This window comes from Vulpes vulpes, chromosome 15 (assembly GCF_048418805.1).
Source record: "Vulpes vulpes isolate BD-2025 chromosome 15, VulVul3, whole genome shotgun sequence".
NCBI lineage: Eukaryota > Metazoa > Chordata > Mammalia > Carnivora > Canidae > Vulpes > Vulpes vulpes.
In genome coordinates this window covers 47677346-47699134 of record NC_132794.1, presented here as the reverse complement: position 1 = coordinate 47699134, position 21789 = coordinate 47677346, and the positions used below count along the sequence as shown (strand labels likewise).

At 46.0% G+C, this 21789-nt stretch overlaps 1 protein-coding gene across 1 annotated transcript; it reads left to right on the top strand.

The window, feature by feature from the left end:
- Positions 1-3886: 3886 nt before the first annotated feature.
- Positions 3887-21534, top strand: RMDN3 (regulator of microtubule dynamics 3). The gene is made up of 13 exons (XM_025998481.2): positions 3887-3984; positions 4308-4501; positions 6746-6938; positions 7366-7509; positions 13611-13896; positions 14697-14799; positions 17498-17558; positions 19222-19297; positions 19430-19507; positions 19926-20024; positions 20221-20274; positions 20362-20442; positions 20872-21534. The coding sequence occupies exons 2-13, from the start codon at positions 4315-4317 to the stop codon at positions 20923-20925; spliced, it is 1416 nt and encodes a 471-aa protein (XP_025854266.2). The 5' UTR covers positions 3887-3984; positions 4308-4314; the 3' UTR covers positions 20926-21534.
- The last annotated feature ends 255 nt before the right edge of the window (positions 21535-21789 follow it).

Sequence of the window (21789 nt, the reverse complement as noted above, 5' to 3'; positions counted from 1 at the left end):
TCTGCCCTTACTTCCCACTTGTGCTTGTGCTTTCTCTAATAAGTACAATCTTACAACAACAACAACACACTACATTTTAAACTACAATGAGATACTACTTCAGTGATTTGCCAAATCAATCAATCTGTAGACATTGAGTATTGGTGAAAAGGTCTAACAACTGGAATGCTACTGTTGGAATTGCAAAGTGTTGTGATTGATACAGTCACCTTGGAAAACAACTTGGCATCATCTAGCAAGGCCGATGTTGTGCATGGGTATGACCCAGCTAAATGCCTCCTAGATAAACCTCAAGAAAATTCACTCACCAGGATACATGTATTAGAATATTCATCACAGCACTGTACAGACTTAGCAAAAAAAAAAAAAAAAGGAAAAGGTCTTTATGTCCATCACAAGTGGAGTACGTTTTTGGTTGATTGATACAGTGGAAACTGCATAGTGATGAAAAATACTAAGTGAAAAAGTAAATTCTGGGAAAATAGAGAATAATTCTACTTGAAGCTCAAAACCTGCAAAACTAAACAATACATTGGAGATAAAAACATGATTAAATTAGACTTCAATAAAAAATATGTAGTTAAATTATAAAGAAGAGTAAGGGAATGATAAATGTAATATTCAGGGCAGGGTTTACCTCTGAGAGAAGTAAAAGAAACCAGGCAGGGACAGCCATTCAGGAGTCTTACAAGGCAAAAGTGATGTTCTCTTTCTCACAGTAGGATGTGGGTGCTAAGGGTTATACATGTCCTCAATCTTTATTGTATTATATGTATAATTTTTTTAGCCATTAAATATTTAATAAGGACAATTGTTTAAGTGTCAGTTACCTTAGTGGTTAGACGCTGGGTTGGGGGGGCGGGGAAGCCACGGTCTGAGGCATTTGACTATGTTGCCTCTCTTGGAAGAGCCACGTGGGCAGATCTCTGGCTGTTTGGGGCAGAGATGAGAACAGGAATTTGAGATCTGCTCTGCTTTCCTCTCTCTGGTCAGGATGGGGTGAGGAGGAGGAGACAGGAAGGCAGTGCATATCTCAGGCTGCCAGGGCTTTATTACATTTGCAAAACTGGTCTGCAGATGCCACACAAGATAGAGAGCTCGCTCCATCCAGAATCACCCACCCCGCTGCTGACTGCTCTGGCAGCCACATGCCCACCAGATAACATCTTTAATATCCAGGGGGAAATGAATTCCCCTGCTTGGTCTGCCCATCTGGCCTTGCCTCTTGCCACAATTTATCTGGCAGATCTTTCTCCCCTGCAGAAAGAGGAGAAATTGTTCTTCTACAATTCAGTTTTTCATCATGAAAGCATTATCTAAGTGGCCAGGCCTGGATATTGGTTATTCTTTCTTTCTTTTCTTCCTCCACATTCAGCTTCTATGGGTGGCGTCTGCATTGGAGCTCAGGGGATGTGGAGATGAATTGAGCATGAACCCCATCCTGGAAGAGTGAACACTCCAGTTGGGTAGCCAGACTAGAAAGCTAATAATCATGGCACCAAATGTAATGGAGGTAACGAAGCCCCAGGAATAAAGAAAAACAAAAGATTAAGTCCACTAAGGTGGTAGTCTGGGAAGGTTCCCCAAAGGAAATGGCTTTTTATTCTCTCTAAAAGTTAATATTTTTTTCTTATTACTAAGGAAACACATGCTTATCTCTTTAAAAATGAGAAAAAAATATGGGAAAAGTCTATAAAAAAACACTCTTTTCTCACCAGCAAGACAATTATAGTGTATTTCAGGATATACCAACTGAACTAAATCCTTAAAAATTAATAGGCGTTATTGGTAAATTTCTATTCCTTAAGCTGTGGGGTGGGAACCTTGTTGTCTTTAAATTGTTCTTGTTCGTTACAGAGTACATTATATTAAACATACTCTCTTATTTGTAAAATATCTCACAATTAAAAAGTAAATAGAATATCTAGTCAAGGATTTGAGAAGGACTCTTAGATGTTTCAGCTGTGTCTAAACAAAATTTTAACTTGAAAGAAATGCTGATGGTAAAACTGGAATCATACTCCTGTATTTTCAGTTTTTAAAAATATAAGAAGTTACATAAAATCTCAAAAGTAAAGTGGAATTATAAAAATCAATGGGCCATGGTGATGTTAATATAAAATAAAAATAAAAACTTTAAAAAAAAGATTTTATTTATCCATTCATTAGACACAGAAGAGAGGCAGAGGGAGAAGCAGGCTCCCTGCAAGGAACCCAATGCAGGATTCGATCCTGGACCTCAGGATCACGCGCTGAGGGGAAGGCAGATGCTCTACCGCTGAGCCACCCAGGTGTCCCTAAAAATAAAAACTTAAAACTGTCAGTTATTTTACCAGCAAAAACATAGATTTATTTAGGAATAGCAGAGGTTTGCAATCCAGGACAAGGAACCTGCAACAAAACCGTAGGCAAGTTCAACAAAGAAGAGGAATGTTATTTTATGGAAAAGAAAGAATTTGGGAGGAGTTGTTTTGAACACCAATCTATTGAAGAGAAGCAAGAGTTTAGGGTGATGATGGTTTCTCATTGGCGGGTTTGTAGGGGCAGGGTAGCCCATTTATTGCAGGAGATGCAATGTACATCTTTTTCTGTGGGAGCCTGTAACTTATGATTCTCTTCTGTTGAGATTCTTCTTTTAGGGGTCTGTAATTGACAATTCTTCCTGTAATTGACATTAAGTGGTATAGTTGCCCCTTCCAGCCTTCCTTTCTAGCAGCCTGTGTCCACTGTAGTGGTTTCCCTTTATTAATGTTCGCAATGGACACAGAAATCCTGAAGAATACAGATTTTTAAAAAAATGAAATAGTTTCTGAGTCAATTTAAGCAGAGATCAACTCAAGTTAAAGCCAAGTGCTTAAAAAGTGTTATCATTAGAAGAATGAATCTCATTTACATTTTGGAAATGGAAAACCATTTTTTTTTTTAGATTTTATTTATTTATTCCTGAGACACACACACACAGAGGCAGAGGCAGAGGCAGAGGCAGAGAGAGAAGCGGGCTCTCTCTGAGGGGGGGGACTCCATCCAAGGACCCTGGGATCACGGCCTGGACCAAAGGCAGACACTCAACCACTGAGCCGGCAACCCAGAAAACCAATTCTTTTTTAAAATAAATTTTTATTTATTTATGATAGTCACACACACAGAGAGAGAGAGGCAGAGACACAGGCAGAGGGAGAAGCAGGCTCCATGCACCGGGAGCCCGACGTGGGATTTGATCCTGGGTCTTCAGGATCGCGCCCCGGGCCAAAGGCAGGCGCCAAACCGCTGCGACACCCAGGGATCCCCCAGAAAACCAATTTTTAACCCTATTCTTGATTAAGGTGCTACAGATCATGTAAGGTTTAAGGTTTTTTTTAGTGCTGGGGTTTGCATCTATTTTATGAATTTTTAAGCGCCAGCCGGCAGGAGCTGGCCCCGGAGTCGGGGACCTCGCGCAGGTAACCACCAATTCACCTGTTGTAATCTGAACTGCCAAACGGGCCACTATCTTGTGCTCAGTAATCGAGTCGAGTAAAAATGCATAAATAAATCAAGTCGAAATCAAATAAAGTCTGAGTTCTGACAGAGTGTCAAGGAAAGGTGGGGAGCAGGTGGGGTTGTCCAGATTGATCACGCGTTGGTCTAGGCACAGGGGACGGTGGACGCAAACGGAAACAGACGTTCGGGAACTGCAGAAAAACTGGTGTGACTGGAGGGAAATGGAACCTCATCTGGCCAGACAAGGTGCTGCGGGAGCCTCCGACCTGAAGTCTCCCCGGCTCCTCCTCCCCACCTCCCTTTCTCGTTCCTCCGTTCCCCTCTCCCGCTCCCTGCGGGCACCGCCCCTTGGGAAGAGCGTGGGCGGAAATGGAGCCTTACAGGTCATCTCTCCGCGCCTACCTACTGGCGCGCCGGGCTGCTGGCGCCGCTCGATGACGTCACGGTCGTTGACAGCGTGCGGCGGCGGCCGCGGTGGCTGCTACCTGGGCTGGGAGCGGCCGGGTAAGGGTCTGAGTCGACCTGCCCGGCCAGGGCGTCCTCCGGGGGCGCGGGAGGTGGCCCAGGGCTTGCAGCCGGGGGGCCGGGGCTGTGTGCAGAGTCGTGGGTTGGGGGAGGGAGTTAGGAGGCCCAGAAACCTGACTCTGAGAGGAGGGCGGCGGGGGTGCTGGAGGGGAGGCTGCGTCCAGGTTGGGGCACCGGGGTCTGGCGGAAACCTCCGGGTCGGGATTGGGGTGAGGTAGTCGGGACCTCGGGAGCTTCGGGGTGGGAGGAGCGCGCTCACGAGTCTCTCTCCCCCTGCCCCCGGTGCCTCGCGCGGGCTGCAGGTGCAGCATGTCTAGACTGGGGGTCCTGGGCGGCGCCCAGGCCGGGCTGGGACTGTTGCTGGGCACCGCCGCGGGCCTTGGATTCCTGTGTGCCCTTTACAGCCAGCGGTGGAAACGGAGCCAGCGCCATGGCCACAACCAGAGCCTCCCTAATTCCCTGGACTACGCGCAGACCTCAGAGCCAGGACGTCAGGGTACGAGCCAGTCTCCTGAGACCAAAGTCAAGGCTGACGGATAGGCCTAGGGTCCTAGGGTCCGGGCTGCCTTGAGAAGAGCCTGTGGGACAGGAAACGGAGGGCGGTGGGTACCTGAGGGTTTCACCTTTGTGTAAAGCTTACTGAAAAGGCAAGCAGTCTTCCTCTTCTGTACTTTTTCCTATAATTGCAGGAAAAGGCTTGTAAAAAGGCTGTTTAGCTGTCACTTTTAGTTCAGGCCACGTTTTAAAGGTACTTAGTGGGGATCCCTGGGTGGCGCAGCGGTTTGGCGCCTGCCTTTGGCCCAGGGCGCGATCCTGGAGACCCGGGATCGAATCCCACGACGAGCTCCCTGCATGGAGCCTGCTTCTCCCTCTGCCTATGTCTCTGCCCCCCCCCCCCCCCCCGTGACTATCATGAATAAATAAATAAAATCTTTAAAAAAAGATAAAAAAAATTAAAGGTACTTAGTGTTGGGTGAGATGTTTAATAAGTAGAGAAAGTCCAAAATAAGGCAAAAGGGAAAACTAACCTCAGGGGAATTAAGGCTTACGTGTTCAATTATGTGTTGGAATTTGAAGGGAACTTGGAGACTATCCAAGTATTTTTTTTTTTTTAATCCTTTTTAGGAGAAAATCGAGATTCAAAAAGATTATGTAACTTTACCCAGGTTGTCACAGAGCAATTAAGTGGTAGGATTGGGCCTGGTCACCTGGTCCTGTGGACTTCCAGGGCATGGATGTGGGGTGCATATACAGTTGAAGCTTACTGTTGCTGGAAGCCAGCCACAGCTGAAATAGGTAGTGCTTTTGTCACTTTGACCTTAAGTCATTTGAGCAAGGTATCTAGGGCTGGTTCAAACCACTCTCAGGTGTGTGTAATAGAGGAGCATTGCGGTCACCTCATCCCACGTTAATTGGGAATGAGTGTTTTCTCTGATTACCAAATGCCAGATGGATTGGAAAAGTTAGCTTTAGAAGAGTCTTCAAAGAGCTATCAATTTATTTTATTTTTTTTAAATCTTTTTTTTTAATTTTTTTGTTAACTTTTATTTATTTATGATAGTCACAGAGAGAGAGAGAGAGAGGCAGAGACATAGGCAGAGGGAGAAGTAGGCTCCATGCACCGGGAGCCCGATGTGGGATTCGATCCCGGGTCTCCAGGATCGCGCCCTGGGCCAAAGGCAGGCGCTAAACCGCTGCGCCACCCAGGGATCCCGAGCTATCAATTTAGATTGCAACTGTTTGTCCACATTTTATAACCTACTGGTAACCTAGTATTGTAAATGTACTTGTCTTTCCTTTTCCTTGTGGTTTGTAATTTCTTGGCAGTAGATGTTTGGAAAATGTGGGCCAGGTTCCCAGAGATTTTTTTTTTAAGTTTCATTTAAGTAATCTCTATACCTGACATGGAGCCCAAACTCACGACCCCAAGATCAAGAGTCGCGTGCTCTACCAACTGAGCCAGCCAGGCCCCCCAGAGATCTTTCTTGCTCCACATTCTTGAATAATGTTGGGTGTGTACTGTAATCCAACCTAGACCCTTAACTAGATTTCCTTGAGCACATTTGTGCTTCCTTGGACTGTGGGTCCTGCCTTCCTGGTTTCTTTATTTTTACATTTTCCAGTAGAGTTGCCTTGGGTAGCTACCAGTTTATTAGCATTTATTGTTGGAATTGACCGGGAGCTCAGATGAGGGCTCAGGAATGGTGTTTTTCCTATGGGGTGTGGATGGGCTTTTCTCAGCATACGTTTTCTCTAAGTGCCTGCTTTCTCCTTGCCTTTCTCGAATGATACTAAATGAAGTCCCTGGGAGGAGCTCAGAGTTTTCCTGGCTCTTCTTTGTGAAGTGAAAGCTCAGAATTTGAGTAAATTCCCTTTAGTTTTGCTGTATAGTTAGTACTGGCTGCCTGGTATCTGGGAACTATCCCAGCAGGCCAAGGGTTTGTTTTCCTCTTACAGGGCAGTGCTCTTGGCAAGCATTTTACATTACCTGCTAAAGACCCCAATGTGGAAGGTTCTTGGAACAGAGCGGGCTCTTGTTTAGAAATTGGGATCTTGGTTTTTTCTTTGAGTAGTTACTCGAGACTTAATACCAGGACGTAGCTGTGAACATAAACTATCTGAGCCTCAAGGGTTTTTGTAAATTGAGCTCCAGTGAGAAGCAAGTGTTCTTAAATTCCAGGTCCAAGGTCTTTCCCTCACCCTGCCTCAGGAGTGTCACTGTCTGCTGTCCTTCCTGCAGTGAGGCTTCTACGATCAGTCCCAGGGGAAGCGGGAGATGCTGCAGTGCTGCTCAGCCTTCCACGAGAAGGGCAGGAGGAGGTGCTGGATCGCCTGGACTTTGTGCTGACCAGCCTGGTGGCCCTGCGGCGGGAGGTAGAGGAGCTGAGGAGCAGCCTGCAGGGGCTTGCTGGGCAGATTGTTGGGGAGGTCCGGTAAGTGATGCAGCCCTCTGTCCTGCCTTGTTCCCACCCGCCAACTTTTCCCAGCCCTAGAGCTTTTTCAGCTGGGCTGTGCCCTGGCCTTTGTTGCTGTGTCTAAGGAAGAAGCCAGTTTTATAACTTCTCACACAATTGGCAGGGAAGCTGTGTGCTTGGTACCTTGCCTTCCATAAGTTCCTTGCCGCTTTTGGGCTCTTATGGTCTGCTGTAGCAGCTGAAATGCTTTGTTCTGATTTACCTGGTCTGCCGCTGCAGGCTGGATCCAGGGAGAAGCCTTTCTTGTTCTCCTGAGGGTAGAAACCCAGGATTTTCTCTGGCTTCGGCCCTTTAATGAGCAATAGTAGTAAGACGTTCCCTCATGGGGAGGGGAAAGACAGGCTGGGGCTCAATAGCACCGTCTCTAAAGGGGCCTGCCTTTCAGATCTCACATGGAAGAGACCCAAAGAGTGGCTCGGCGGCGAAGGTTCCCATTTGCCCGGGAGAGGAGTGACTCAACTGGGTCCAGCTCTGTCTACTTCACGGCCACCTCCGGAGCCACGTTCACAGATGCCGAGAGCGAAGGCGGGTGAGTCATTTCTCTTTTAAGCACTTGTGGCTTCAACCAGGTTATTTTTTGTAAAAGTACTATTTACCTATGGAAAATTCACACTGAGCTGCTATAAATAATTTTGGGAACATGGTAAAGGTATAAATGAATAAAATAAGGAATTGGTTAAACAAGAAAAACCATCCACCTTATGTCACCCAGGCAAATGAAATGTTAACAGTGCTTATTGTTGCATCTGTGCTTTCCTCTGAGTAGGTTTTTAACACAGTTACTATAAATCTTATTTGACTATTTTTTTAAAAAGATTTTTTATTTACTCATTTGAGAGAGAGCACAAGTACAAGGGAAGCAGAGGGAGAGGGAACAGCAGACTCTTTGTTGAGCAGGGAGCCCAGTGAGGGGCTTGATCCCAGGACCCGGGATTATGACCTGAGCCGAAGTCGCTTAACTGACCGAACCACCCAGGAGCCCCTGTTTTCATTTTTCCTATAACATTAGTTGGGCATTTGCCTGTACTATCACAAGGACTTTATAAGCATTTTTTTTTAATTTTTATTATTATTATTTATTTATGATAGTCACAGAGAGAGAGAGAGAGAGGCAGAGACACAGGCAGAGGGAGAAGCAGGCTCCATGCACTGGGAGCCCGATGTGGGATTCGATCCCGGGTCTCCAGGATCGCGCCCTGGGCCAAAGGCAGGCGCCGAACCGCTGCACCACCCAGGGATCCCTATAAGCATTTTTTAATGACTTTATTTCCTTCAGTCAGTGGCTAAGCCAGGTTTATAGAGCCCTCTAAGCACTAACTGTGCTCCCCTCTCCTAGAGGGTCCTTTCTTCCCACATGGGAGGCTTGCTCATGCTCCCTTGCCTTTACAGGTGGGAGCTGGCTGTCCTGAGTGCTTGGTAGCTCAGCAGGTCTGACCGTAGGCCTTACCGTGATAACGGGGAACAGCAGCAGGAGTCTTGTGGACAGCCTCCAAATGTGGTCAGACTAAGGACTTTTTGATTTGAAGTCACTAGTACCATTTTGAAACTTTGGTCTCAAGCATGGAGTCTGAATGAACATCTTTGTTGTGGTGCCTGATGCTGTCATTGGCAGCTTCTGCCCTCGTCTGCTGGTAGCTCTTTGAGGTCTCGAGGCGACCTTTCTTCCTCCCCGAGGAAAAGACTGGCACAGAGAACAGCCCAGCCTTCTGCTGGGACAGAAGGACTGATTCAGCTATAAACATGCAGGGTGATCTTTGCAGCAGTGGCCTTCTTTAGCGGAAACACCTTATGATATTAACTAAGTTATTTTTCCCCTGTGGCAGACACCTCGCCAAGGACTTTAGAGCCATTTCCTTATCTAATTGCCCTGGGGATCCTATGAAGTAGGTGCTATTCTTCTTCCTTTTTCTCCGATGGAGACTTTAGGCTTAGCAATGTTTGATGCCTTGCCTAGAGTTATACAGCTATTAAGTACAGGCTCAGTTGGGCTCATCTGCAGGGCTGTGAGGATCTGTGATCTAAGGCATGGCTTGGTTGTGGGGGTGTGGAAAGGCTTTTACAAGAAGACAAGTCCTATGCAGCCCTTGAGAGTTCTTCCCAAGCTGCCACAGCTCCCTGCCCAGGGAAGACCTACCTATGGCAGCACAATCTATTCAGTATATCTTACTCAAAAAATTTCAGCCTCATTTTCTTGTTTGGGACAATACATTCTCCTGCCTCTCCTCATTTGGTTTTCTAAGAAAATTAAGAATAATATTATTCTCTTTTTCCTTTTTACTGCCACTGGGCATCTGTCCTGGATTTATTAATTGCTCAGACACCTCTTGCAACAAGCCAAGTCTTGGTAAGAGCTTTAGTCCTCCATTTGTGACTACTGTAGTTGAGGTTATCTGATCATTCTTATCTGTATTATCAAGGGCTAGTGGGCGTGGCCCTTTTCAATTACCTAACACTTCTGTTTCCAGAAGCCTGTGTTTAGAGGAGGCAGCAAAAATGGAATTCATATTTGACACATCTGGACTGAAAAGAAAGAAGAACAAAGTAATTGATAGTGGATCCTGAGATTTGAGTTTTTCTTTTTTTTAAGACTTTTAAAATTTATTTATTCATGAAAGACAGAGAGAGAGGCAGAGACACAGGCAGAGGGAGAAGCAGGCTCCATGCAGGGAGCCTAATGTGGGACTCATCCCAGGTCTCCAGAATCATCACACCCTGGGCCAAAGGCGGGGCTAAACTGCTGAGCCACCCGGGCTGCCTGAGACTCAAGTTTTTCTTTTCTTTTCTTTTCTTTTCTTTTCTTTTCTTTTCTTTTCTTTTCTTTTCTTTTCTTTTCTTTTCTTTTCTTTTTCCTTTCTCTTTCTTTCTTTTCTTTCTTTCTTTCTTTCTTTCTTTCTTTCTTTCTTTCTTTCTTTCTTTCTTTCTTTCTTTTTTTTAAAGATTTTATTTATTCATGATAAAGAGGCAGAGACACAGGCAGAGGGAGAAGCAGACTCCATGTGGGGAGCCTAATGTGGGACTCATCCCAGGTCTCCAGGATCACACCCTGGGCCAAAGGCAGGCGCCAAACCGCTGAGCCACCCAGGGATCCCTGAGACTCAAGTTTTTCTCTGCAACCCGTTGAAGCAGGTCACTTGGGTGGGAAACTGACATTTGTAAGAGGATGGAACAGAAAGAGATGTCATAGCTCTGCCCAAGATCAGGACATAGAACTCAAGGCCTTTAATGATGATTTTAAGAAGTTGTACAAGGGACACCTGGGTGGCTCAGTCAGTTGAGCAGCCGATTCTTGATTTTGGCTCAGGTCATGATCTCAGGGTGGTGGGATTGAGCCTCCAGGTCAGACTCTGTACTCATTAGGGAGTCTGCTCGAGGTACTCACCTTCTCCTTCTGTTCCTTCCCCCACTTCACACATGTATGTGCTCTCTCTAAAATAAATAAATCTTAAAACAAAAAAAGGTACAAACTTCTGGGAATTGTGAGAGCCAGGGGACTTAACCAGGGAAGCTTGTTTTGCTGCTTAGGGCACTCCCTGGGGCTCTGAGGGTCATAAAGGGAAAGACAGGCCTATCAGCCACCTGTATGGGACCAGAGGAACTGGTGGTTTTCTTAATTACCAGCAGGCTTAGCCTGTGACTGATTGTAGCATGTAGAAGCTGATGGTGGTACATGGTGCAAGACTCTGGTTTAGCTGGCTGCTATCTGGGGCAGTGGCCATGGTGAATAATTCTTTTTGCCATGGTTGGTGCCATATAGGTCAAGGGGGAATTTTGGGAGGAGACCACAAACTATGGAATGGTTTTGAACATACGGGACCAAAGGAGGAGTGCTTCTTTGAGGAATGAAAGGCTGAAAATATTTAATAGCCTATGCCATTTTTTTTTTTTAATTTTTTTTTTTTTTTTTTTTTTTTATGATAGTCACAGAGAGAGAGAGAGGCAGAGACACAGGCGGAGGGAGAAGCAGGCTCCATGCACCGGGAGCCCGACATGGGATTCGATCCCGGGTCTCCAGGATCGCGCCCTGGGCCAAAGGCAGGCGCCAAACCGCTGCGCCACCCAGGGATCCCTAGCCTATGCCATTGAAAGCTGTATTCCCTTTTTCCTTTACCAAATAAAATAGCAACTTTGAGCTCCCAGGGGACCAACTGTGGCAGAGGCAGAATCACTGTGTGATCCATGTGGGTCCATGAGCTTGTTCTCTTTTTTTTTTTTTTTTTTAAGATTTTATTTATTTACTCATAAGAGACACACAGAGAGAGGCAGAGACATAGGTAGAGAGAGAAGCAGGCTCCATGTAGGGAGCCCGACGTGGGACTCGATCCTGGGTCTCCAGGACCAAGACCCAGGCCAAAGGCAGATGCTCAACCGCTGAGCCACCGAGGTGCCCATGAGCTTGTTCTTAAACACAGGACCAAACATAGCTTTAGTTCTCTCCTAGTCCAAAACCACCTTATCCTAAAACACCAGCTTCTCCAGCAAGCCTTCTCAGCCAAGGATTGCCCGAAACCTCATTGCCACTCCTTCTTGGCCATTTATCACCTCATTTACATTGCTCTTATCTACCCCACCACTGGCTGTCTCCCAGCCCTGGTTGCCTTTGAATGCTTTAGCTCAGCCCCTCTAACGGGGGGTTAGGAGGAGTCAAAAGAAAGAATGTTAATTATCAGAAGGGAATATGTGTATAACTGAGTCCTTGATCACTGACTTATGGGCCCTTCTCAAGGGGTAGAGTAGGGTAGCTCTGGCCTCCTTGCTCCGCGGGAGCCATGGGTTCTCTTCCGTTTGTGGGAACAATGTGTTCCAGCCAAGGGCACAGCTCCAAAGAGCCATCTCAAAGGTCCCTCCCAGGCCCTGGCAGATCTCAAAAGCCCCAGGGCATGTTAAAAGGACACCCCTGTCCCTGGTGGATTTCTCCCGGGGCTGGATTGGTGTTCTGAGATGTGTGAGAGTATGGTGTGACTATAGAGACAGCCTTCATAGCTGTGGAAGCCCCGGAAGCTCATAGGGGCTGATGTCTGTGCTCACTGAGCAGGTGCTTGCCCGCCCGCTGCGTGCCAGCCAGCAGGGTGGCAGATGAGCGAGGCAGCTCCCTGATGTGGGGCTGAGGTGTGATAAGAGCCTCCCTGCCTCACAGGCCCCACCAGCAAAGTCCCTCCTGACCACTCCTCCTGCTCAGCCATGCGAGCTCCCTGGCAGTGCTGGACATTCCTCCTGGCTCAGCTCACTGGAGAGACTATGCTGATACTTATGCTCTAGGAGGGAGAAGAGCAGGGGTCCCTCGCTGGGAGACTCCGGATTTGAATGCCTCATTGGAGGGAGTTCAGCAGGCAATAGTGTAAAAAAATAACCTTTTTTTTTTTTTCAAGGTATATACACATTTTATTTTAAAAAGTTTACAGTTTTCATTATACACAACTATTAAGAGGTTATAGTCAGAGGAGGCATTTGTCCTATTGACAGAAGTGCCCGCTAGATCATCACAATGCAAGGAAAAAGGTGGAAGAGAGGAGATAGGGCAAGGAAAAAATAAGCGATAAAAAGCTTAGATTTCAATTAAGGGCTGGTAAGTCCCTTTTCTCTCTTCAAGTATCACACAATATGTACCAAATACAATCAGTAAATAATGGCCATTTCTTCCCAAGCCCCCAGCCAAGACGAGTATTTGCTGAAGTGAGAATCCTGGCCCTCCCTCAGGTGGGTGGAGAACTTGCCCACCCAAGGGCTGTTAGCTTCCCTTCCCCAAGGGGCCTCCACTCCAGTCCCTGATGGAACAGCCAAAGTGTTCCATGGCCAGAGAAAATATGAAAAAAAAAAACAAGAATAGACCTATCCTTGGATAGGTCCGGCTTGTGGCGGCCCCAGAGATACCTTCCCAGGTGGTTCTGTTTGCATCTTCCTCTCCTGAGTGTAGCTGCAAAGTGGCCTTTCCCCTCCCCCAGCAAGTTCCTAAGGTTTCCAGGTGCTCTTTCTACTGTGGTTCAGGTTTGGTTGCTGACAGGACAGAGGTGTACCTTGAATTGGGAAAGAAAATGTAGATATTTGGGTTGCCCATGGCCTCAGAGGCTGGCACCCACCCATGTTGTTTCTGGTGGGTGCTTTTGGCTGATAAAGCAAACGTGACTGACAAACCCTTAGCCAGGCTCACATCTACTTCAGATCAGCTCCACCTACATTATGGTTTTTATTTTAAGTATTCCTTTTTTACTTATAAAAATGTATGTTCACTAAAGCAATCATATATGTTAAAAAGTAGAAAAATTTCCTTTAGTTCTTTTATCCTGAGTTCTACTAGCAAAATTTTGATGCATTCCCTTCTAGGCTGCTGCTTTCTAGCCTTTTTCTTTTTCTGATTATCTAACCAACTTGGTGGTAGCTCAACAGGGAGTTCTCATATTGCCCCCAGCTGGTCACTCTTTCCATCTAGGATCATTTTCCCAGCCCATAGTTCCCATAGGAAGCTTTCTCTCAAGCACTAATTTCTGCCCCTAAGTGGTAGAAATGGTTTTTACATGGGGGCTCTGGACAGCAAGCAGCATCATAAGAGCCCTTCTTTGTGGGTGGGAGATAGATCCTAGAGTCCTGAGGCTAATACTCTCCCTTGACTCTGTCACTTATATTTCTCTGCCACAGTTACACAACAGCCAATGCTGAGTCTGACTATGAGCGGGACTCTGACAGGGAAAGTGATGACGGGGAAGATGAAGTGAGCTGTGAGACTGTGAAGATGGGGAGGAAGGATTCTCTGGACCTGGAAGTGGAGATGGCTTCGGGCCCAGTGGCCAGAGCCCTGGAGACTGGAGGCTTCCCTGGCCTGGACGATGTGCTGCCCCTCCTGCAGCAGGCTGACGAGCTTCACCAGGGCGGCGAGCAGGGCAAGCGGGAGGGCTTCCAGCTGCTGCTCAACAACAAGCTGGTGGTAAGGCTCCAGCTGCCTGTCTGCTCTTATAGCCTCCCAGCCCCACTGTGAATGGAAGAAGGCCACTGTAGTTTCTAAGCCTGCAAGGTGACATAGGAAGGGAAGTGAAGGTGAGGTGACTGGTTCTGCATGTATCCCTCAGGGTTGCACATCCTATTCCAAGTAGGCCATGCACTGCCTCTTGGGGCCTAGGTGTACCGCCTGCCCCTGAGCTTCCTCCCTACGGTCGTCTGCCTCCTAGAGAGCTATTGCAAAAGAGCTCTCCTTCTTAGAGTAGAGAGAAATGTAGAAAGAGCTGGAATATTCTTTTCCTCTTTTATTTCGCTTGAGGTAGAGCCCAAGCTGCCTGCCCCACTTGAAGTTTCCATCACAAGTGACAAAAGTGTAGGTCACTCAACCAGTTCCCTCTTCTGGTTAACTGCCAGAATTTATGCTCACCAGCTATAAATGCCCCAGTTAGAATTTTTCCTTTTCTTGGGCATTTTCACATTTTTCACTATCAGCAAGACTTCTCATTGTGCCTCATTTCATCTTGGAGTTGACCTTTCCTCCTCACAGTATCAGGCCAGAATGCCCTCACTCTGAAGGTTATGCAATCTACTGGCTAGAGATGACACAGCATCAGTTAGCTAACTGCAGGTGGGAGGTCGTGAGGGGGTGGAGTGCTATGCATAAGGCTGGCCTGATGTCAGTTTGTAACACTAGCTTGGAAACTCAGAGGTAGGGCATGGGGCCAGAGCCCCAATTCTCTGCAGCTAAGGAAGAGGGGCCTCATCCATCCCTCTCTGTTTGGTCTGCAGTATGGAAGCCGGCAGGACTTTCTCTGGCGCCTGGCCCGGGCCTATAGTGACATGTGTGAGCTCACAGAAGAGGTGAGCGAGAAGAAGTCGTATGCCTTGAATGGTAAGTGCTGACAGATTCCTGGCGGGAAGGTGACTGACTCTAAGCATAGAGCTGGCCCGTGTGTTTGGGGCTCTGGGGAGCCAAGATTTAGGCTGTGGGGGCAGTTGTGGCTCATTTTACTCACTAGGGACAAATCTGGTTCTCAGGGACTTCTTCCTTCTTGAGATAGCAGTCTCTGCTTTCCCTGCACATCGTGATTAATACAGGTGTAAATGTTTTCAGGGATAGCCATATCATACTAGCATAATTCTTTGTTCTCACTCCGAAGCTGCAAGAGAGGCCAAAGCCTGCTTTCTTAATCTAATCAAAAGGAGGTGGTTTTCTTTTTTTTTTTTTTTTGCTGCTGCTGCTTAGAAATCTGGTTTGAGTTATGGAGGCTGTAAGGCAGGTATTCTCTAAGAATATGAGTAGAGTGTGTTTGGTGAATGCCTACAAGAAGCAGTTTGAAAGAATGGTACTAGCTTAGGAGTCCTAGGGATCTACCTAACAACTGTTGCCAAAATCTGTATCCTGGCAGGTAGGGTGCATATGAATTATACCAAACTCCGGGCTTGTCCCTATCTGTCATGTCATGTAGAATCATGGGACTTTGAAAAATCACTGGTTTTGTGGGGAAGATGTGTCCTGTTTAGCCACACAACACAAGTTGGGCACGGTCAGCAGGCTTCAAGGTCTTGTGGTTCAGTTAGACATCTAAAGTTAACTATTGGGCAGCCTGAGTGGCTCAGCGGTTTAGCGCTGCCTTTGGCCCAGGGCGTGACCCTGGAGACCTGGGATCGAGTCCCGCGTCAGGCTCCGTGTATGGAGCCTGCTTCTCCCTCTGCCTGTGTCTCTGCTTGTCTCTCATGAATAAATAAATAAATCTTTAAAAAAAAAAAAAAAAAAAACTATCCGGGGCGCCTGGGTAGCTTAGTCGGTTAAGCATCTGCCTTTGTTCGGCTCAAGTCATGATCTCAGGGTCCTGGGATCGAGCCCTGCATTGGACTCTCTGCTCGGCGGTGAGTTGGCTTCTCCCTCCCTCCCTCCCTCCCCCTCTCTCCCTCCCTCCGTCTGTGATCTCTCTGGATCTCAGTCTCTATCAAATAAATAAAACCTTCAAAAGAAAAAAAAAGACACCCACTTTGGATAATTACTACCTCCTCACTTAGAACATTGAATCTTTGCTAATGTAGAATGTGACAATACCTCAAGGTCATTGTTTTAAGCATTTGTAGAATTGTCAATAAAGAACAGGCCAGTTGAGTTGAATGTTTATTGATACAGATCCTCCGAAAGATGATCTCCAAGTTTTAACAGAAGGTGTTACTGTTTGCTTTTTTCTTTTTAAAAATTTCTACATTCCTTTCTAAGTTTCACAGCCCTGTATTAGTCTGCTCCTGCTGTAGGACAGATGGAGTATCGTTAGAGGTCCTCCTAGAATTTCCCTTTTTAGGACCATCCTTCATGGGTCTAAAGGTTTTCATTTTGTTCTCTCAAAGTTGGATTACCACGAGGCAGCCATTCTGTGGGATCTAAGGGGGGTTATCTTTTAACCCCTCCCAAGTTGGCAGGAAGGTACTCTCAGCTCTTATTTTTCTAGTAAGATCATGCTTTGAAGTGGGTAGAGAAAAATCCACTAAGACCGTGTCCCTCACTGATGGAGCCACATAGTTTAGAAAGTGGAAATTGAGCTTGGGGTGAGGGGAGTTTCTTATCAATCAGCTTGAAAAATATTTATACATTATACCATAATTACTATCATTTAAGTATGAGGAAATATTTCACATCAGCCAGCCTATCACCTCAACCCATTACGTTTGCTCCAGCGTCTCCATGTTCCTTTTAAAGTCATCTCCATTTTAATCAAAGGAGAAATCCCATTTAGCAGTGTGTTCCTTTCTCCAGTGTTGTAGGCATGATGTTCCTCAGCTAGAGATCCTTGTCAAGAGCTTTCATGTTTAGGCCTCGATTTATCAGTCTTGGTGCCTAGAAAACTAAGCAAATGTCATTTCTGGTCAGACATTTGCCTCTGTTGAGTTTTGGTCTAGAGCCCTGATTAATGTTCTTAGATCATAGAGTTTTTTGAGAGTTTTTTTTGTTTTGTTTTTTTTGTTTTGTTTTTTGAGAATTTGATCAAAAGTCAAGGTAGTCCTTCTGAATAAAATGCACATGTACCTAAAATTTCATACAACTTCAGAAGGATTCATAGACCTCCTGAAGCATGCTCATAATCCTCTAGGGTAGGGTTTTGTTAGGGACAGTTTGATTGGCATTGAGTTCTTTTATATTTAAAAAGCTGAGGGGTACCTGGGTGGCCCAGGCGGTTAAGCGTTAGACTCTTGGTTTTGGTACAGGTCATGATCTCAGGAGGGCAAGTTTCACAGGGGGTTCTGTGCTCAGCATGGAGTCTACTTGAGATTCGCTCTCCCAACCCCCACTGCTCAAGCACACTCTCTCAAAAAAAAAAAAAGGCTTTGAACACATCAGGTAGGTGTTGTTAAAAGGTAGCTGAACAGCTGATGAGAGAGATAGGAAGATTGAGGTAAAGCAAAAGTTATCCCTGAGAAACTATTTGCAGCTTTCACTCTGTTCAAGATCAAAATTATTCCAAACAAGTTCAGGTTGGGTAGGGTTTGGTAAGAGCTAGAGCAGTCATTCTTGCCACAGCCCCTTGTGGAAGTGTGCCCTTGTTAACTCTGGATCACCTTTGTCCCTACAGGAAAAAAAGAAGCAGAGACTGCCCTGGAGAAGGGGGATGAGAATGCTGAATGTCACCAGTGGTAATAACACTCTGCAGGGTTCTGAAAAGAGCTAGCATGAGTTGAGTGGAAGAGAGCCAATTCTCTGCCAGAAGAAACAAGGAGAGGGAGCTCTGGCCTTTATTACCATATGGTTGGGCCTAACCCAAACCAGGGACACAGGGGAGTTTTCTTTGGAAGGGGCCCTGGAGAGTGAGGCAATGGGGATTTTGGAGATTTTTTGTTGTTGTTGGGGCTTGGAGAAATATGTAGCTTTTTTTTTTTTTAAGATTTTATTTATTTATTCCTGATAGTCACACAGAGAGAGACAGAGAGGCAGAGACACAGGCAGAGGGAGAAGCAGGCTCCATGCACCGGGAGCCTGATGTGGGATTCGATCCCGGGTCTCCAGGATCGCGCCCTGGGCCAAAGGCAGGCGCCAAACCGCTGCGCCACCCAGGGATCCCGAAATATGTAGCTTTTTAAGAGTCATCCTAGCTACAAAACTTGTGGGTTCTTGGCTTTTCATGGAGGCCGGCATAATTTGTAGCTCCTTTGCCCTGCACAAGCTTTTCTTTCCCCTAACTGCGATCCCTGGCTGGTGGTGGACTTGGCTTCTTTGCTTGGCTTGCATGACTTAAAGTGAATGTGAACTCACCCCCAGGAAGTTTAGCTTATTAGTTTACTAAAATATCAGTCCTGCTTGTTGTCTCATGTGAGGCAAAGTTCTGCCAGCTTCCATGGGTCAAGGCCAAGTTGTGTCCTAGGGCCTTGTTCCAGCACCTCAGAGTTTTAGTGAAAATTCCCCTCCCACCTCCCCCTTGCTTTCCATATTTCTGTCCTCAGATTGTGTCTGCAAGAGTTCTTAGAGGCCAGGTCATTCATTGCCACTTCCCTGTGGAATTCCTTTGAGCTCCTAGACTCCCAAGGGTAGAAACTAGTCCCAATACTTTATTGGGGAACAGCTGGCTGGATGAAATAATGAACCTCTGGAAGTGTCTGATACAAATGCCCTTGGATATTTGGTGAATATATGAAAAAGCAACATGGGTCTCTAGACACTCATTTGTCAACTGTGCTTCTAGAAACAATGCCGGGAGGTGGGGGTGGGTAGTGAAGCTATTGTTTTTGAAGACCGAAGATGGGAAGCTGGCTGGCTGTGTGTTCCCTTGGGAGGGAGTGGAGGACTGAAATCTGAAGCCTTTCTTCCTTTGCTTCTTTTGGCTCCCAAATTAACATGAGAATTTCCTGGAGTATCCCATCCCAATTTATCCTGGAGTACAGCTTCCCAAGGACATGCTTATATGCTTCTTAAGCTAATGAGACCTGCTCAGGAGATAAGAAGCAGTGTACTTAGGTTCCTTACATTTTGATGCTGATTATTAGAGATCTGCTTTTTAAGTTTTTATGATCCCCATTGGCTCTACTCATTCTATGGGGAAATGGGTGGAGACTTGGACTGAAGCATTGCCTAAATGTTAAGTATGAGAAATTTACTGTGGTGGATCCACTTTTTTGTACCTGGCATACTTTGGAGGATTATGAGACTACCAGTGTTTGCCAAAGAATATTGGGACCACAGATCTGTGAAAAAGAGGAATTTTTATACATATGGAAATGCTATTTTCGGCTCTAGAATGGGAAAGGGACAGTGGATGGGAAGCCCGTTCCTTGTCTCTGAGCTTGCTGCGGCTTTCCCCCTTAGGTATGCAGTGCTTTGTGGTCAGCTGGCTGAGCATGAGAGCATCCAGAGGCGCATCCAGAGTGGCTTTAGCTTCAAGGTGAGGAAAGGCTTCTTTTCCTTCCCTTGTGCTGCTCTTTCCTAGCTCCTTGCAAAGGGTGTTCCTACAGTCTCTATGACTTGCTCTTCTTCCCTTAGCAATTCTGATGTATATTTACATTTTTCCTCTCAGGAGCATATAGAAAAAGCCATTGCTCTCCAGCCAGAAAACCCTATGGCTCACTTTCTCCTTGGCAGGTGGTGCTACCAGGTAAGCTCAATTTCAGGGCCTGACATTGGGGTTTTAAGAGTCCTGTTAACAGGGATCTTGCAGTGAAAACCTGGGAGCAAGATCCTCAGCCTGGTCTGGCTCAAGAGCCATTTCCTCTGAATGGTGCTATTACTGGTGACTTGACCAGACCTCTTTGACCCTGTTTTCATCATATTTGATGTTCTTAAAGATACTAAATTTTTTATTCATGGGGCATCTGGGTAGTTCAGTTGGTTAAATGCCCGACTCTTGGTTTTTGCTCAGGTCATGATTTCAGGGTTGAGAGGTGGAACCCATATCAGGCTCTACACTCAGTGAGGAGCCTGCTTGAGATTGTCTCTCTCCCTCTGCCCCCCTCCTCCCCAGCTTGCACTCTCTCTTAAAAAACCTTTTTATTCACTTTGATCTTTTGTGGCAGGTCTCTCACCTGAGCTGGCTTGAAAAAAAAACTGCTACAGCCTTGTTTGAAAGCCCTCTCAGTGCCACTGTAGAGGATGCCCTCCAAAGTTTCCTAAAGGTATCAGGAGGGGAGGGATTTCTTTCTGGTAGGGGGCAATTTTATGCTTGCCTGTTCTATGGGAAAATCAGAACCACCTGGACAGGATATAAATATAGAATCCCCTGGATCTAGACTGGAAAGTTCTATTTAATAAACTTCAGCCTAACTTAAATTTGGCAATTCCCTAACTGAAATGCCTTCCTCCCTTTTCTAGGCTGAAGAACTACAGCCAGGATTTTCCAAAGCAGGGAGGGTATATATTTCCAAGGTAAACTCACCTGCCTTTTGCAACATAGATGAAAGTCCAGTCTCCTGGTGGTGTTTCTCCCAGGTTTTCACTGTTGTCTCTTTTCAGTGCTACAGAGAACTAGGGAAAAACTCTGAAGCTAGACAGTGGTTGGAGTTAGCCCTGGAGCTGCCAGATATCACCAATGAGGTAATACTTTGAAGATCTTTTTTTTTTTTTTTTAAGATTTTACTTTTTATTCACGAGAGACATAGAGGCAGAGACACAGGCAGAGAGAGAAGCAGGCTCCTTGCAGGGAGCCCAATCTGGGACTTGATCCTGGGATGACACCCTGAGCCACCCAGGCATCCCTGAAGAGCTTTTCTAATATCAGATTCCATTATTGAATCACATTGACCTATTCAGGAAAGAAAATCTTCCCTTAAGGTCTTATTTCTCTATATAGAGTCTATACTTTTGCATATAGGCTCCTTTGTATATATCTTACCTGGGAAAGGAGGCAGATTCTATAGGCGGCAGGCTATCCTAGGAAAAACAGAGCTCAGAAGGGGGACAGTATCACTGGTTTGGGAAATGTTGGCTTAGATTTTTGAGTACTGTCTTATTTTGTCTCCCTAGGATTCAGCTTTCCAGAAGGACTTGGAAGAATTGAAAGTAATTTTAAGAGAATAGTCACATTTCAGTGACTTGAAGGAACTGCCCTGCTTAGATCATCTGGAATCTAAGACTGCTTAAGTGAGGGTCCTGACTCCTGGGTTTGACCGGTATACATAATCATTCCCCAATTTCTTTCCTGTTGCCCACTGGTTAATTTATTCTAATCCCTTTTCTGAAATTGGGGAAGCACTTAAGGCCTGGGTTGCTGTAGAAGTGAATTCTTGAAAAATCAAGAGTAGTATACATAGCACTGAAGGCTGCCTTCAGCCTGCTGATGAGGTGGATGAACTTCAAAGAGCTATAGAAAAAAAACACAGAACTTGTACTCCCTAATCTTTTCTATTAATATTTAACACCAAAGTATAGAGTTCTAAGGCTGTCTATCTGGGTAAAAGGAAAGATCAGGGCAGCCCATGGATAGTGCCCTCTTCTCATGTATCATGTGAATTTTAACTCTTCCTGGGCCGAGAGGCTGGACGACTTCACTTCCAAAGTCCTGGTAGCTTTTGGAAGGACACCAGTGTGTAAGGCTTAGGAGATTGTGGAACAATGTTCTGAGGAGTTGCCTGGAATATATTTTGGTACAAACCTGAAATAAACCAAATTTGATTATATTCCCCTTTCTATGTTTGCCATCAGCTCCTTTCTTTTTTTTTTTTTTTTTTTTTAATTTTTATTTATTTATGATAGTCACAGAGAGAGAGAGAGAGGCAGAGACACAGGCAGAAGGAGAAGCAGGCTCCATGCTCCAGGAGCCCGACGTGGGATTCGATCCCGGGTCTCCAAGATCGCGCCCTGGGCCAAAGGCAGGCGCCAAACCGCTGCGCCACCCAGGGATCCCCATCAGCTCCTTTCTTGCTTGACATTTCCGTAATTGTT

What these genes read in the sequence shown, in the direction of transcription:
- RMDN3 (XM_025998481.2), top strand. Translation starts at nt 4,315, where the DNA reads ATGTCTAGACTGGGGGTCCTGGGCGGCGCCCAGGCCGGGCTGGGACTG. An exon ending in CTCAGAGCCAGGACGTCAGG is followed by an intron (nt 4,502 to 6,745) that starts GTACGAGCCAGT and finishes TCCTTCCTGCAG; the next exon opens with TGAGGCTTCTACGATCAGTC. An exon ending in TTGGCAGGTGGTGCTACCAG is followed by an intron (nt 19,508 to 19,925) that starts GTAAGCTCAATT and finishes CTTTTGTGGCAG; the next exon opens with GTCTCTCACCTGAGCTGGCT.